The 15,134-nt window shown below is 41.8% G+C and overlaps 1 protein-coding gene across 1 annotated transcript in view; it reads right to left on the bottom strand.

The window, feature by feature from the left end:
* Positions 1 to 892: 892 nt before the first annotated feature.
* Positions 893 to 15,134, bottom strand: part of TBC1D22B (TBC1 domain family, member 22B) — a 103,757-nt gene continuing 89,515 nt past the window's right edge. The window contains exon 13 of the mRNA XM_006860421.1: positions 893 to 2,023. Within this exon, the coding sequence (XP_006860483.1) occupies positions 1,895 to 2,023 (129 nt within the window). The 3' untranslated portion in view covers positions 893 to 1,894. The remainder of the gene's footprint in view (positions 2,024 to 15,134) is intronic.

The raw sequence follows: 15,134 nt of genomic DNA, 5'->3' as shown, positions 1-15,134 counted from the left end.
ACACATTCATGGGAGAAAAAAACCCCCAAAAGCCAGCAGATAGCGGAGGAAATACACTATTTATTTACAATTCTTTCACTTAAGCCACAATTTCTCATACAAACATAAAAACTAAAAAAATAAAACCACCACTTGGGAACACAAGTGTCTTTCTTTAGTTAGTCCGGTTGAGGGAGGGTCACCAGTCCTCTCCCTCTGTGAAGGAAACTATTGAGGCACACGGAAGGGGAAAAGAAAGGGTGAGGAAGAATGCCTGAGAAACAGCTCCGGATGAGAAACGTAACACATCCTGGCATGGTGGGGCTTCACTGGCAATGAGGCTCAAGGTCACTCCACTGGGGATCCTGCTTGGTTTTCCAAGAGGATGACAGCTGCTTGCCGCCCCCTGCCCCCACTTCCCCACTACCGAACAGCAAAAACTGAACACAGGTCTCATGAACTGTGCAGGGTGTGATGGTGACAGTGTGGGGGACACAGAAGGCCTCTGAGAAGAGCCCCCAAAACCAAGGGACACCAGGGAAACTGCTTTCCTTGGCACTGACTTGTCAGTCACAGCTTGTGCCCTTAAAAAGATGCTGACTTAAAAAATATGTAGAAACAAAAGCCCTCTCCAGAGTCTGGGAAAAGGCAGAGGCTGAAAACATGCAGAAAGGGCTTCTGCCTGGGCAGTCCCCCTCTGAGAGGCTGTTAGGAGTGTTAGAGAGAGCTCGGTCTCCCTGCCTTTTCTGCTTTAGAGGGAAGGAAGCAGAAAGGCCGAAGGAGGAGTGGAAAGAAAGGGGATGGGAGGAAAACTCTGAGACATTGATGCTTGGATGGCTGCCACAGGCTGTAAGAGCAGCTCCATCTGCTCAGCCTTACTGACGCCAGCAGACTCTGCTCACTCCCCTCCCAGCAACCTGGAGTCGCTGAAGCTGCTGGCCTGGCAACTTCAACTGTGCTAGTGACCTAGATTGCTTTCACATGTTGATGCACATTATAAATATAAAATCATATCTGCTACAAAGAGGACATATATTTGTACATCTTTACCCATATACATAATAACACAATTTACACATAATGTCTTGGAGTGGGTCATCATAGAAGGAGGGTTTGGAGAGGTAAAACCACCTCTCCTCCCTCCTCTACCCTGATCCTTCTTAAGGAAGCTTGGACACCTGGTCCCTAGGACCCTTCCCAAATGGATTTTATGGGGCCAGTCTGGTCAGAGACATTCAAACACATACTTAAATGCTGATAGGCGGGTATGTGCACATGTAGACACATGCACACAGACATGCACACACAGACATCTGGTGAGAAAAGAAAAAATAACACTCCTAGCCCTTGGGTGTCTGCCTCTTCCCAGAGTGATGACCATTGGTGCCTCTTCCACCTGAGAGCAATTGTCTTGAAAACCTGCCCTCACTGGCTCAGTCAGGGTGCAATGGGAAGGGCCAGGAGAGCAGGGAGAGAGAAGGGCCAGGAGCCTTAAACAGACGGCGTTTCTGACCTGCGATCAAATTAAACTACGTCACAAGGAACAAGGACATCAGTTGGGTCTGGGAGGTGAAAGCCAGTCCATGTAGGAAGAATGTGAGTTGAGAGACCCTGAGCCTTCCCCTTCTTTTATCCAGTTTCTTTTAGAGGGGCAGATGACCCTGTACCTCCTTTTCTGTTTTCTCCCAGACCTGGGCCCATCCACATGGCACGGAATACTGATAGTGGTCCAAGAGACACACCCACAAACATGGAGTGGTGGACAGGCACGCCGAAAGTTAAGACCTGGGCGACGGGTGTGAGCTTTTTACAGCAGGAGTGGTTCCGGCCGGGGTCCACAGCTCGCACAGTGGCCACAGTGATCAGATTGCCATCAGAGATGGGGGCAGTCTGGGTCCATATGGGGAGACAGCACCTATCGGCGGTAGTGATTGGGAGCATCGGCAAACATGTACTTGAGTCTGTATGCCTCCGCAAGAAGCAGCCCAATCTCTTCGTTGCCCCAGTGTATCGTAGGTAGGTTCTGTAGCAGCATGAGGAGACCCTGGAAAACAAAAAAGGACTTTTATCATCCCTGGACTAAGACCAAAGGGCCAGTACTAGAGACCAAAGCCTGGAATGGAGTCTTTCCTCCTGGCTCACACATCCCAACGGGCAGACCTGACCTCTCGCCTTCCAAGCAGCACACAGCCCTCATCCCCTAGGTCACCTTCAGGAAGCCTTAAAAGGCCTCTGCTGATTTCCAATCTACTAACACCTGCCTTTAAAAATATTACAGAAAATGAAAACAATAAAGATTTTTAAGAGAAAAAAATAATCACTGGTCCAAATGCATCTCTTAATTTTGAAGTATTTCTTTTTTCCCCATATGCATATTTCTTTAAATAGTTGTAATCATAATTACGATTTTATATGCTTTTTAATCATCTTTTTTCACTCTAATTTCCAAGTTTTTCCACACAGCCTCCAAAAACGACACTTCTCGATGTTAGTATTCCATCATGTGGCTATGCTTTAATTTACTCAACCGTTTCCTTTTTGTTAGGTACTTAACTGCTTCCATCTTTAGTGGTAAGACTGCAGGGCATACCTTTTTACACTTGATTTCTTTCTTCTAATCCTGATGTTCACTTGTAACCACTTTATCCTCTGTTCTATTCTCCAAACACTGTCCTCAGCTGCCCTGTCCAGCGTATCTCCGGTGGTTCCCAGCGTGCACACTCTGTCCCATGCGGTCCACTTCAGCCACCTTTACCTGTGCCCCCAGTTTATCTTATACTGTTCCTTTCGCCTGGACACCTACCTTCTCCTTTCTCTTCCCCGTATCTAAATCCTAATTCACTTTCAGAGCCCAGGTCCACTAGACTTTGTTCCCTCACACAGTGCTGCAAGGATCATCTATTGAAGTGGCTACCAGAGCCAAAAGGAAATGTGAGAATGTAGGTTATCTCCGTAATTTACTCATTCCATTGCTGCTACTTCAGGTTGTTTCTCTGTTTCTTTTTCTGAACTGGGTATTCTTAATTTTCTGAGTAATAGTAGCAAGACATACAACACAGAAGCCATAGAGAGACTGACAGGCTTGACTACATACAATTTTGAAATCTCAGGATGTCAAGAAAACAAAACAAAAAGGTAAAAGAAACTGAATATGAGAACATATTTTTATTGCTTATAAAAGACAAAGCCCCCTCATATTCATGTTAAGGAAAAAAGGCAAAGTGATGTGAATAGGTAATGCACAGTGTACCAGTGGCCCACCTACATGCTATGATTACTTTTTAAAACTCGCAGCTGGTCTGAGCAATGGCATTTCTTTCTTTAATAATCAAAGTTCAGCTGAGCACGAAGCTGCCCAGGGCACATCTTCCACATTATGATATGACTAAGTTGTGACGTGAGCCAATGGGATGTCAGCAGACATGACAGGAATGACAAGACAGGAGAAATCGAAGTGCCTGCTACTGGGAGCCTGCTCATACCCAGACTGGTGACTGAAGACAGCTGTGGGACAATGGACTACATTCTATGACCTTTCTAGCCCGCCTTCACGATTTTGTATGATTGAGTGGGACTATGCAAGTCAACGGCTGGTGGCCCACCAAGGGGACTGGATGGCCTGCTAATAATGCAAATAAGATATATGGAAGGGATTAGCCAATTCTGCAATCCCACAAGGTTTTTAAAAGATAGCCAATCCCACAGCAGGGTACCTCCCTACCACCCAGAAGAAAAGGGAGCTTCCTTTGGACTTGGAGTCTTTTTAGACCCAGGGGACACAGAGGAGAGCAGGGACACTGGAGACTGGCATGTGAGATGGCACAGTAAGCTTCCTGGCCCATGGAGTGAGGCAGCTACTGTGAGAGTGCCAACATACAGGAAGAGAGAGCTTCCTGGTGGAGTGGGGTGTCTCTGGGCAGAGCCACATTTGAGGACTGTGGGGCTATAGAACTGAGTACCTTCAGGTTGAAGCACTTATTGACAAAGTTAATAAGCTTTGTACTATTTGCCCAAATGGGGCACAGGCAGGGCTGAAGGACTAAGGGCCAGAGAGAAGTCAGCCTCCGCGCACAGCTGACGAGAAGTTGTTCTGATTGAAGAACTGTATCCTGAGTTACTCTTGATCCTGGTTTATAACCTGTGACACTAAATAACAACACATTGCTGATAACTCGATAAATCATGAGTATTGTCTTTGAGTTCTGTGTGGCCACTGCGATGACTTATGAAACAAGCAGAGAAGTCCAGTGCTGTGGGAGGGACGGCTGGTATCAGAACTGTAAAGGTTGGAGACAGGAGGTATGGCTGACCTCTGCCTCATAGGAATCAGCCTTGATCTGATGCTGATTCCCCCCTCATGAAGTTAGTGGACTTCTGACGCCCCATGTCACTTTTTTTCCCTTTTTCTGAAGGCCAAATCCAAGAATGAAGTCCTTGACAACTTCAATCTCTTCTCCATTGATAAGAATGCTGTTTATTGGTCCAGTGGTGAGGATTTTTGTTTTCCAAACCGGGAAATAACGCTCTTACTGAGCTCCGCCTCTGTGCGTCGCTAGCAGCCCAGCCCTGCCCAGCCACGTCGCGGAGGCTCACGGAACACGTAGTGCAACAGGCCTATCTTCCCGCCAGCCTCACGCTTAGCGAGGCCCTCCCAGTTCCCTTGGGCCTGACTTCCGGTTTCCTCCCTGGACTCTGACCCTCAGCTTGCGGATAACGGAAGCCCGTTTTTCCGTTCGTGCGCTATGCATCTTCCCTTCCAAACCCCCCTCGACATTGCTTGAGCTCCTTGGCTAGCAACGTGACGGCCAACGCACGCAGGCCCTGATTAGGCCAGCTGCAGTGGGCCCGGGTCTCGCGCGTGCGTTGTTGGGTAACCGGCCTTCTTTGGTGGTGGCTGGGTCCTTCCTTCCTCGGCAGAGAACCCTGGAGAGGGACAAAAATAAGCAAACCAACCAAACCAGTTGCTTTCTAATTGATCCTATGTGTGTCAGAGTAAAACTATACTCCATAGAGTGAAAAAATTAAAAAAAAAAGCTTTTATTGTGAATTGAGTGATCGTTTACATGGGAGAACACTGGTTTTGCACTCATTGTATCCTATTTTGTTTCATTGCAATGATTATAATCCTCTCCGTGCATCATCATTTAACAGTATTGGCTTCTATTCCGTTTTTTTTTTTTGATGTACACAAAAACACTCAGAAATATAAAATCATTTCAACAACCAAAGGGCACATTCTGCAAGCCAGCCTACTGGCCACCAGAACACAGTCTTTCTCTTTCCATGTGTCTCTAGAGTCCTCAGGTACTCTCTCTCTCTCTCTCCTTGTTATCTCTGCCTCCATCTCTGATGTCACTGCTTCTAACTGGTCCCCATGTCATTTTTACAAGAAGTAAACATACATTTTACTTTAAGTTGCTATTATTTTGGGGTCTTGGTTATAATAGACAAACATACCATCTTAACCAAACATAGGTCATATCTGTCAAAATCAGAAACACACACACATGCAGTTGGTCCAGCAATTTTACTTTTATGTTCTTCTCCTAGAGAAATATGCACACTCCTGTACAAGAGTATTCACAGCACCAATGCCTCAAATAGTAGGGAAGGGGCACCAGGGAAGTGTCCATCAGTGTGAGAATGGCTAGCCAGCCATGCGTTACATATGACATCAGGACTGGAGAAAGACTCATTAACAACCTGTGATATGCAGATGATGCAACCTTGCTTGCTGAAAGCAAAGAGGGTTTAAAATACTTACTGATGATGATCAAAGGCCATTGCCAGAGCAGAGGGGGGTACCTCACTACTGCTAAGAAGAGATGGGAGCACAGTGCTTTCTCTGGACTTGGAGTCCTTTTAGACCCAGGGGACACAGAAAGAGCTTTCTTTACATATGGGTTGCACCTCAATGTGAAGCAATAAAAAAATCATGATAAATGGAGAAAAGATTAAAGTTGTCAAAGGCTTCATTCTGCTTAGATCTACCATTAACACTCATGGAAGCAGCAGTCAAGAAATCAAAGGACGTATTGGATTAGGCAAATCTGCTGCACAAGATCTTTTTAAAGTGTTCAAGAGCAAAGATGTCAATTTTAGGACTAAGATGTACCTGACCCAAGTCATGGTATTTTCAGGAGTCTCACATGCATGTGAAAGTTGGACAGTAAATAAGGAAGACCATAGACGAATTGATGCTTTTAATTTACGGTACTGGAGAAGAATATTAAAAGTACCGTGGACTGCCAGAAGAACAAAAAATCTACGTTAGAAGAAATGCAGCCAGAATTTTCCTTAGAAGCCAGAATGGCAAGACTTTGTCTTATAGTTGGACATATTATCAGGAGGGACCAGTCATTATACTGGGTAAAGTGGAAGGTCAGCGAAAAAGAGGAAGACACTCAAGCATATGGACTGACACAGTGGCAGCAGCAATGGGCTCAAGCCAAACGATTGTGACACTGGTGTAGGACCGGCAGTGTTTTGTTGTGTATGAAGTCGCTCTAAGTTGGAACTGACTCGATGGCACCTAACAACAACATCCATATAAGGGGAAACAAGGTGGGGTCTCAAAGGCTTGCAAATGACCATCCAAGACACAATAATTGGACTCTACTTACTGGAGCAACAGAGAAAGAACAAGAGTCAGGAACAGGAAGAAGAGTCCTGGTGTGGCACTGTAGGATAAGCACTCTACTGAAAGGTTGGTTTGAACTGTAAGGTTGGCAGTCCAAACTCACCAGCTGATCCTTGGAAACCCTATACAACACTGCTGAGTTTGAACTGATTTGAAGGCACTTTAAGAACAATGGATGTGTGGCTAATAAGCTCCATGAGACCAGAAGAACTAGATGGTGCCCAGCTACTATTGAACATTTTCATCAAGAAGTTTATAGAGGTATCCTGATCAAAACAGGGGAGGAGGAGAAATGTAGAAACTAATTTCACATTTTCATGGTCTACAGACTTTCTGGAGCCATGGTGGTGGTGGTGGTGAAGTGCCATCAAGTTGGTTCCGATTCATAGTGACCCTGGATATGTAAATCTCAACAGGAGCAGGAAGTCTTTTTCTCCCATGGAATGGCTGGTAGATTTGAACTGCTGGCCTTTCAGTTAGCAGCCTAACTCAAAACCCACTATGCTACCAGGGCTCCTGGAGCCATTAAGGCTGAGAACCCCTGAAACTGTTGTTCTGAGATAGTCTCTAAACCTTATACCTAAAACATACCCCTGAAAATTTAAAACCAAACAACAGTTTAGCTTAACTAGTAAAAAATGTTTGTTGAACATTATGATGTTTTGAGAACTACCTGTATGGGATCAAAGAGACAACAGCAGCTTGACAGAGACCTTAGGGGACAGTGAGCTTATGTTAACAAGACGGAACAACTCAGAAAAGGAGGGAGAATGGCCACAGGACTCCAAGAACGTAATCCATGTCCCAAAACGGTTCATGTAAAAAACTGCTGATGTGGTGCATGTTTTGCTGTGTATATTCTCAACAAGATAGAATAAAAAGTACAAGGCAACACTTACAAAGACTGAGGTAGGTCTACATATACTAATATGGAAAGACAGTGAAGATATTTTTAAGGAAAAAGCAAGTTGCAGAAAAATACAATATAATCTCACTGAAATAAAAGAGAAAACACAACACTGTATTTTTATGTACATGTTGTTGTTAAGTGCTGTCAAATCGGTCTGACTCATAGCAATCCTGTATAGGGTTTCTGAGGCTTTTAAACTCTTTGTAAGAGCAGAAAGCCTTATCTCTTTGCCCACGGAATGGCCGGTGGGCTCAAACCGCTGATCTTGTGGTTTACATGCCAGTGCTTACCTTATGGAACCACCTCACTCCTTTTAATGTGCTTACATGTTATTAATATCTTTAAAAGATGGGTGGTAAACTTGTTAACAGGAGTTCTGGTGTGGCGCTATAGTTAATAAGCTGGACTGCAAAGTCATTTTGAACTACAAGGTCAGTGGTTCAAGCTCACCAGCTACTCCTCAAAAACCCTATACAGGGTTGCTATGGGTCAGAACTAACTTGATGGCACTTAACAACAACAACAACAAACTGTTAACAGTGGTTACCTTTAGAAAAGGCAGACTTTTTTCATAGTATCCTTCAGTGTCTTTTGAGTACTTCTGTTTTCAATATTTACAATTTTGCATATTACTCATGTAATACAACTTTTTTTTCAAGTAATGCACACTGTGTAAATTTTGTTTAATATAAAGAAAAAAGCAGAAAGTGAATTATTCACCCATAACTCTATAATCAAGAGGAAGCCACATTTAAACATTTTGGCATATTTCCTTCCAGACCTCTCTCTGCACATGTTAAATGTTAAAAAAAATTCCTTGTAGACATTTTCATTGGCCAAAGAGCTTTCTATGATGTAGATGTGGCATAATTTTTTCTACATCCTCCTGTAGTTGAACACTGAATTATTTGTAGGTTTTCATTATACTAAAACTATAATGAACAACCCTATACATAATGCCATGTTTTGGGTTATTTCCTTGGGCTAAATTCCTTGAAAAGGAATTACTATTACTTTACTATGTAAAGGACACAAACATTTCAAGGGTATTTAACACTTAACCCAGAAAATACTTTCCAGAAAAATAAGCAATTGCCAAGATCTACAATGAGCACTGAGTATTCTCATTAAACAAACGAACTTGGTTTGTTTGTTAAAAGAGGATACTAAATGGGGAGACATATATAAAACCCTGCAAGAAAAAAATTGTCAACCAAGAATCCTTTATCCAGCAAAGCTATCAATCAAATATGATGGTGTAATCAAAACATTCCAGGATAAACAGAAGCTATGGGACTTCACCAAAGCCAACCCTGTGCTACAAAACATCCTAAAGGGAGTTCTGTGGACTGAGAACCAACAAGAACAGACAACAACCAGAGATTGAGGTACGTGGCAGCACCTCCTTGAATTAAGTCAAAAGAAAGAAGAATTGTTAACAAAACAAAACTATAAGAACAAACTCAGAGACTCTGGGAGGTCAGTCTATGACCAAAACAAGTACAATGCAAAAGAAGGTGAACACGTAGGAACAGAGATCCAGACAGTGAGAAGGTCAGGTTGATTACAGGATAAAATAGACTGCACTAAATGGACAGAAAAGTCAATGGACTATAAGGCAACCTCAAAGAAAATTAACACTTCACAATATACCAAGAGAATGAGAATCCAGGAAGAATATGAAAACATTAAGACTCTGAGGAAACTCACAAGAAAGAACACAAAAATCATGAATTCAACAGAGAAAGACAAACAGAACAAAGAAGCAGCAACACCACAAAAAAACAAATTCAATGACAGCAACTAATCAATACCTATTGATAATTACACTGAACGTAAATGGATTGAATGCACCTGTTAAGAGACGGAGGGTGGCAGAATGGATAAGAAAACAAGATCCTTCAATATGCTGTCTGCAAGAGATGCATCTCACACACAGAGACAGAAACAGATTAAAAGTGAAAGGATGGGAAAAAATATACCAAGCTAACTGCAATAAAAAGTGAACAGGAGTGGCAGTACTAATCTCGGATAAAGTAAACTTTAAGGCAAAACCCAGCATAATAGATAAAGATGGACATTATCTCATGTTTAAAGGGACAATTGAACAAGATGAAATAACCATAATAAATATCTATGCTCCCAATGAAAGAGCACCAAAATACATAAAACAAACTCTAATAGATTTGAAGAATGAAATAGATGAATCCAAATTATAGTGGGTGACTTTAATACACCACTTTCAAAAATGGATAGAATAACCAGAAAGAAACTCGACAAAGACACAGAAGAACTAAACAACACAATCAGCCAACTGGACCTCATAGATGTGTACAGAGCATTCAATACAACAACTGCAAAATACACTTCAAGTGCACATGGAACATTCTCCAGAATAGACCATGTTTTAGGTCACAAAACAAGTCTACATAAATTTACAAATATCAAAATACTACAAAGCATCTTCTCAGACCACAATGCTATCAAATTAGAAATCAACAATAGGAAGACCAAGGAAATAAAGTCAAATACATGGAAACTGAACAATACTCTGCTGAAAAGCGACTGGGTAGTAGAAGAAATAAAACGTGAATTTGCAAAGTTTCTAGAAATAAATGAGAACGAAAACACAACATACCAAAATCTTTGGGACATGGCGAAAGCTGTGCTGAGAGGACAATTCACTGCAATAAACGCACACATCCAAAAAGAAGAAAGAACTAAAATCAACACATTAACACAGCATCTACAACAATTAGAAACAGACCAACAGAGGGAACCCACAACCACCAAAAGAAAAGAAATAATAAAGATTAGAGCAGAAATAAATGAGATAGAAAACAGAAAAACTATAGAAACAATCAACAAGACAAGACGCTGGTTCTCTGAAAGAATTAAGAAAATAGACAGACCATTGGCAAACCTAACAAAAGAAAAGAGAGAGAAGACACAAATAACACGCATTAGATATCATATGGATGATGTCACAACGGAACCAAAGGAAATCAAAAGGATAATAACAGAATACTATGAAGAGTTGTACTCAAACAAATTTGAAAACTTAGAAGAGATGGATACATTTTTAGATAAACACGAACTACCTAAACTTACACAGAGTGAAGTAGAAAACATGAACAGACCCATAACAAAAGAAGAAATCGATCAGGTCATCAAAAAGACTCCCAACCAAAAAAAGTCCAGGCCCAGATGGCTTCACAGGTGAATTCTACGAAACATTCAGGGAAGAGCCGTCACCAATCCTACTCAAATTATTCCAGAATATAGAGGAGGATGGAAAACTTCCTAATACATTTTATGAGGCAAGTATAACCCTCATACCAAAACCAGGAAAGGATGTCACTAAAAGAGAATACTAAAATCCCTTCCCCTGAGATCTAAAGTCTAAGTATGGGACCCAAGGCTAAGTCACAGTGGTGGAGAATCCATAGGAAGAACATAATCATAAAGTTACTGGGCTATTGCTTCTCTCCATGTGCACATTTTCTCCTTCCATGGGGGCTGACTCTCTTTCCTGTATACTCCAGGTAAGCACCTTTTCCTTGCACATTGCTGCTGCTGAAATTTACTCAACCAGTTATTGATATTCACTCACCCCACCCGGATGCCTTCATTGCTTTAAAATACCCTGCTTTTAGCTGATCTGAAACGTCTGGGCTCATTTTCTCAGTTATCCTTTCTCCGTTGGTTCTGTCTTGACCTCAGTTCTATGTCTTCCTGAAAGCTTGTTATAGACTATAATAATAAAATACATATAGTGAATCGTCACAGATTTATTGAAAAAATATGTTGATAGCTATATTTCAACTTGGTTTATTTTGTGACACTATATATTTTATATATTTAAAACCACTATTTTGAAAAGGGATTCACAGGCTCCACCAAGGTATTGTTCAAGATACAGAAAAGGTTGTTGCTGTTATGTGCCATTGAATCGGCTTCCAAGGGTTTCCGAGGAGTAGCTGGTGGGTTTGAACTGCCACTCTTGTGGTTCGAAGTCCAATGCTGGTCCTACAGCGCCACACAAGGAGTCCACAGAAAAGGCTAAGATCCTTAAAATAGGCAGCTGCTTAGCTTAGGGTAAAAACGTATACTAGAAGGAGGCTTGCTGGCAAAAACAAACCACACCTTTCCCAGTTTGTGTGTGGAAGCTGGGGTGGCACATTGGGAAATTTCTAAATGTGAAAGACAGGTTAAGGTCCCCTACTCTAATAGGTAAGGAGCTCTGGTAGCGTAGTGGTTACAAATCGGGCTGTGAGCCACAAGGTCAGCAGTTCGAAACTACCAGCGGTTCTGCGGGAGAAAGATGAGGCAGTCAGCTCCCATAAAGATTTACAGCCTCGGAAACCCTGTGTAGGGTCGCTATGAGTTGGAACCGATTCCACGGCACTTAACAACAACAACAACAACTCTAGTAGGTAGGAGTACTGGTGTGGTGCTGCAGGATATTGCGCTGGACTGTAAGATCAGTTTGAACTGCAAGGTTGGCGGTTCAAATCCACCAGCTACTCCTCAGAAATCCTACACAGGGTCGCTATGGGTCAGAACCAACTTGAGTGCATTTAACAGCACTCTAGTAGTTTGACCCACACCACAGCTAATAAGAATTCTTATTATACTTCCTTTTACAGGCTAGTTTAATTCCACATTAATATTAATATTTAAACGTTAATATTTAAAAATTTAAAAAACTTACAAGGGTTGGGTCAGAAAATATTACTATTAAGTCGTAGAAAACTTTAGTAAACCAAAATGTTAAAAATGTTTCTCAATATATCCTCCATCTAGTTCTGAACACTTCTGAAGGTGGTCTTTCCATCTCTAATCCTCCTTGAAGAATTCTTTACTCTTCCATTCATGCCAAAATGGCAGCTTTAATGTCCTCAAAGGACACAAATTGTGCTCCTTTTACATGTTCTTTGAGTTTGGGGAACAAAAAGAAGTCTGAAGGGGAAAGATCTGGGCTTTAGGGTAAAAGGGACAAGGCTTTCCAAAAAAAATTCTAATAGGACAGCCCTTGCTACCCTCGAAGAATGAGCAGATGCATTGTCATGATGGGAAAAAAAAAATTCTTGGCCTTTTTCTCAACAAGCCAGTTTTCAATTATCTTCCTAATAAGCCCCTGTGATCATCCTGTGTCCGTTGAGAAAATCTATCAAGATTACCCCTTGGGAATCCCAAAAAGCAGTCACCATAACCTTCTGAGCTGACCTGATTTGAATTGAACTGGCCCAGCAAATCCCTTCAGAAGCCACTATTGAGATTCTATTTGTTTTTGGGAGGCACCCTAACAAGACTAAGACAAGTATATTATTGAGAGAACTTGTCTGCAGCCATCCACTGACCACAGAGACAAAGTATTAAACAGGCTTTGTTTAGAATAAACCCACACTTGTAGTACTGGAACCTTAGTAGCAATATATGTTTTTTTACTTACCCTTGTATTCATTAGAAAAACTTACTTTCTGTTTTTGTAAGCATAAAACTTCAGTCAACTTGCTAAGTGAAGTCAAAATTGCTATCCTATTTTTGAGGACATATCTCAGTGTCTGAACTAACCTTTTCTTCTGAAAGTATCCTCTATCATGAAGCTTCCCCTGCCTTCTATGGCAGGGGATCGATGTCTTGATACTAGCTTAGCCTCAGCCAGAACAAGACTTCAGGGCCCTGGGTCTGCAATGAACCCTTGGGGCTTCAAGTCATCACCTTACCTGTCATCACAGCAAGTTGTTCCAAGCGGGCTGCTGAGCTGAATTACTGGAGCTCTTAGAAATACACAGGCCCCAGCCTCACCCTTGCAGTTTTGGATTCTGAAGACGTGCTACGTTGTTGCTGATTAGTGCTGTTGAGTTGTTGACCCTGTATAGGTGTGGTTGGTAGGTGTGAACTGTCAACCTTGTAGTTAGCAGTCCAGTGCTTATCTTACAACACCATACCAGGACTAAGGGCCCTAGTGATCCACCTTTCAAACATTTCTTCAGTGATCCTGATAGGCAGCTAGGTTTGAGGCCACCACTGGCAATTAAAACTCTTGAGGAAGGAGAGGCATACTTGGGGCGAATGCTTAGTAGCAAGATCTCAAAGAAGGAAATTCCCAGACTCCACACAGAGCCGTCTGCCATTTTTCAAATTAAGATAAATCTGTAAAATGGAATACCCTATGGCCAATTCATTATTTTAATGTTTCCATACTTCTTAACAATAAGAATATACTCATGTAATATGAAAAAAGAAATTTAATGGTGAGAAATGATGTAAATTTATGCTTTTGATAGTATGTTGCTGTTGTAGTTAAGTGCCACCCAGTTGCTTCTGATCCATAGCGACCCTGTATAGGGTTTCTGAGGAGCAGCTGGTGAGTTTGAACCACCGACCTTGAAGTTCAAACTGACCTTTAGGTCCAGTGCTCATCTACAGCACACACTAGGACTCCTTCTGATATTATACAACATTCTATGTATTCTGTAAAGTGACAAAAGGCAGGTTATAAAACAAAATCTGGTATTGGCTGAAGTAAGCAGAGAAGAGCATGGCCCAGGTACTTGTTGAGCATCCACAAATCTCAAAGGCAAACAAAATTTAGCAGAGAAGGAATCTGAACTGCTTATTCTAATTACAATTATAAATATGTATTTATTCATTTAGATTTGCAAGGCAAAGCATCAAATATATCAAAGAAATCAGGGTGTAGACCTCTGTGGTAATATTAATCTTTTAGTTTCTTTATCAGTATTTTCTAATTTTTCTATAATGTAACATGTACGAGGAGACTTCAACAAGTCCGTGGGAAAATTCCATTTTTTCAATTCCATTTTTTCACAGACTTTTAAAAATCCCCAAGTACTTGTGTAATTATAAACAAGCAATCAAGGGGTGATCTCTCTAAAAGAAAATATTCTTTGCTGAGATAGGATCTATGCATAATTTCCAATTCTTCTAGCCTTTCTAGAAACTTCCCAGAAATCTCCAAATATTTCTACACCTGACCAAGTTATCTTCCACACTCCCACCTCCCCCAAGGACACAGTGGCTTAACTGTGAGGAACCACTCTGCCACCTGGTGGCTCTGCCTAGGAACAGCACCTTCATTTCATATTGCTGTAATGAGTTGATATATGGGGATATGGTCAAGAAGAAACTAAAATCATGGCTGGGGGAGGAAGATATTAACCCATGCAGTCAGATGATACTGTAGTTGGGATAAGAAGCTTTTAGGGCAAGCAGCAGAAATTTGGAAGAGCAAGCCAGTGAATGGTCCCATTAATGGAATGGAGGCAATGACTTTTCATAGAAGAAAAGCTGGAAGTGGCTGAAATAAGCAGAAAAGAGCCTGGCCCAGGTACTTGCTGAGGATCCACAAATTTCAAAGGCAAACAATTGAAAAGAGAAGGAATCGGAGCTGTTCGTGTATGTATGTGTATGTATGTATGTGTGTGGGGGTGGTGGGGTGGGGAAAAGGGCAAAAGAGAAGGGATAGTAGGTGTCATGGATTGAATTGTAAGTCTCCAATATGTATTGTAGCTCTGGTAGTGTAGTGGTTACGAATCGGGCTGTGAACCTTAAGGCCAGCAGTTCAAAACTACCAGC

This window comes from Chrysochloris asiatica, unplaced genomic scaffold (genome assembly GCF_000296735.1).
Source record: "Chrysochloris asiatica unplaced genomic scaffold, ChrAsi1.0 scaffold00038, whole genome shotgun sequence".
NCBI lineage: Eukaryota > Metazoa > Chordata > Mammalia > Afrosoricida > Chrysochloridae > Chrysochloris > Chrysochloris asiatica.
This window is presented reverse-complemented; position numbering and strand designations above follow the sequence as displayed.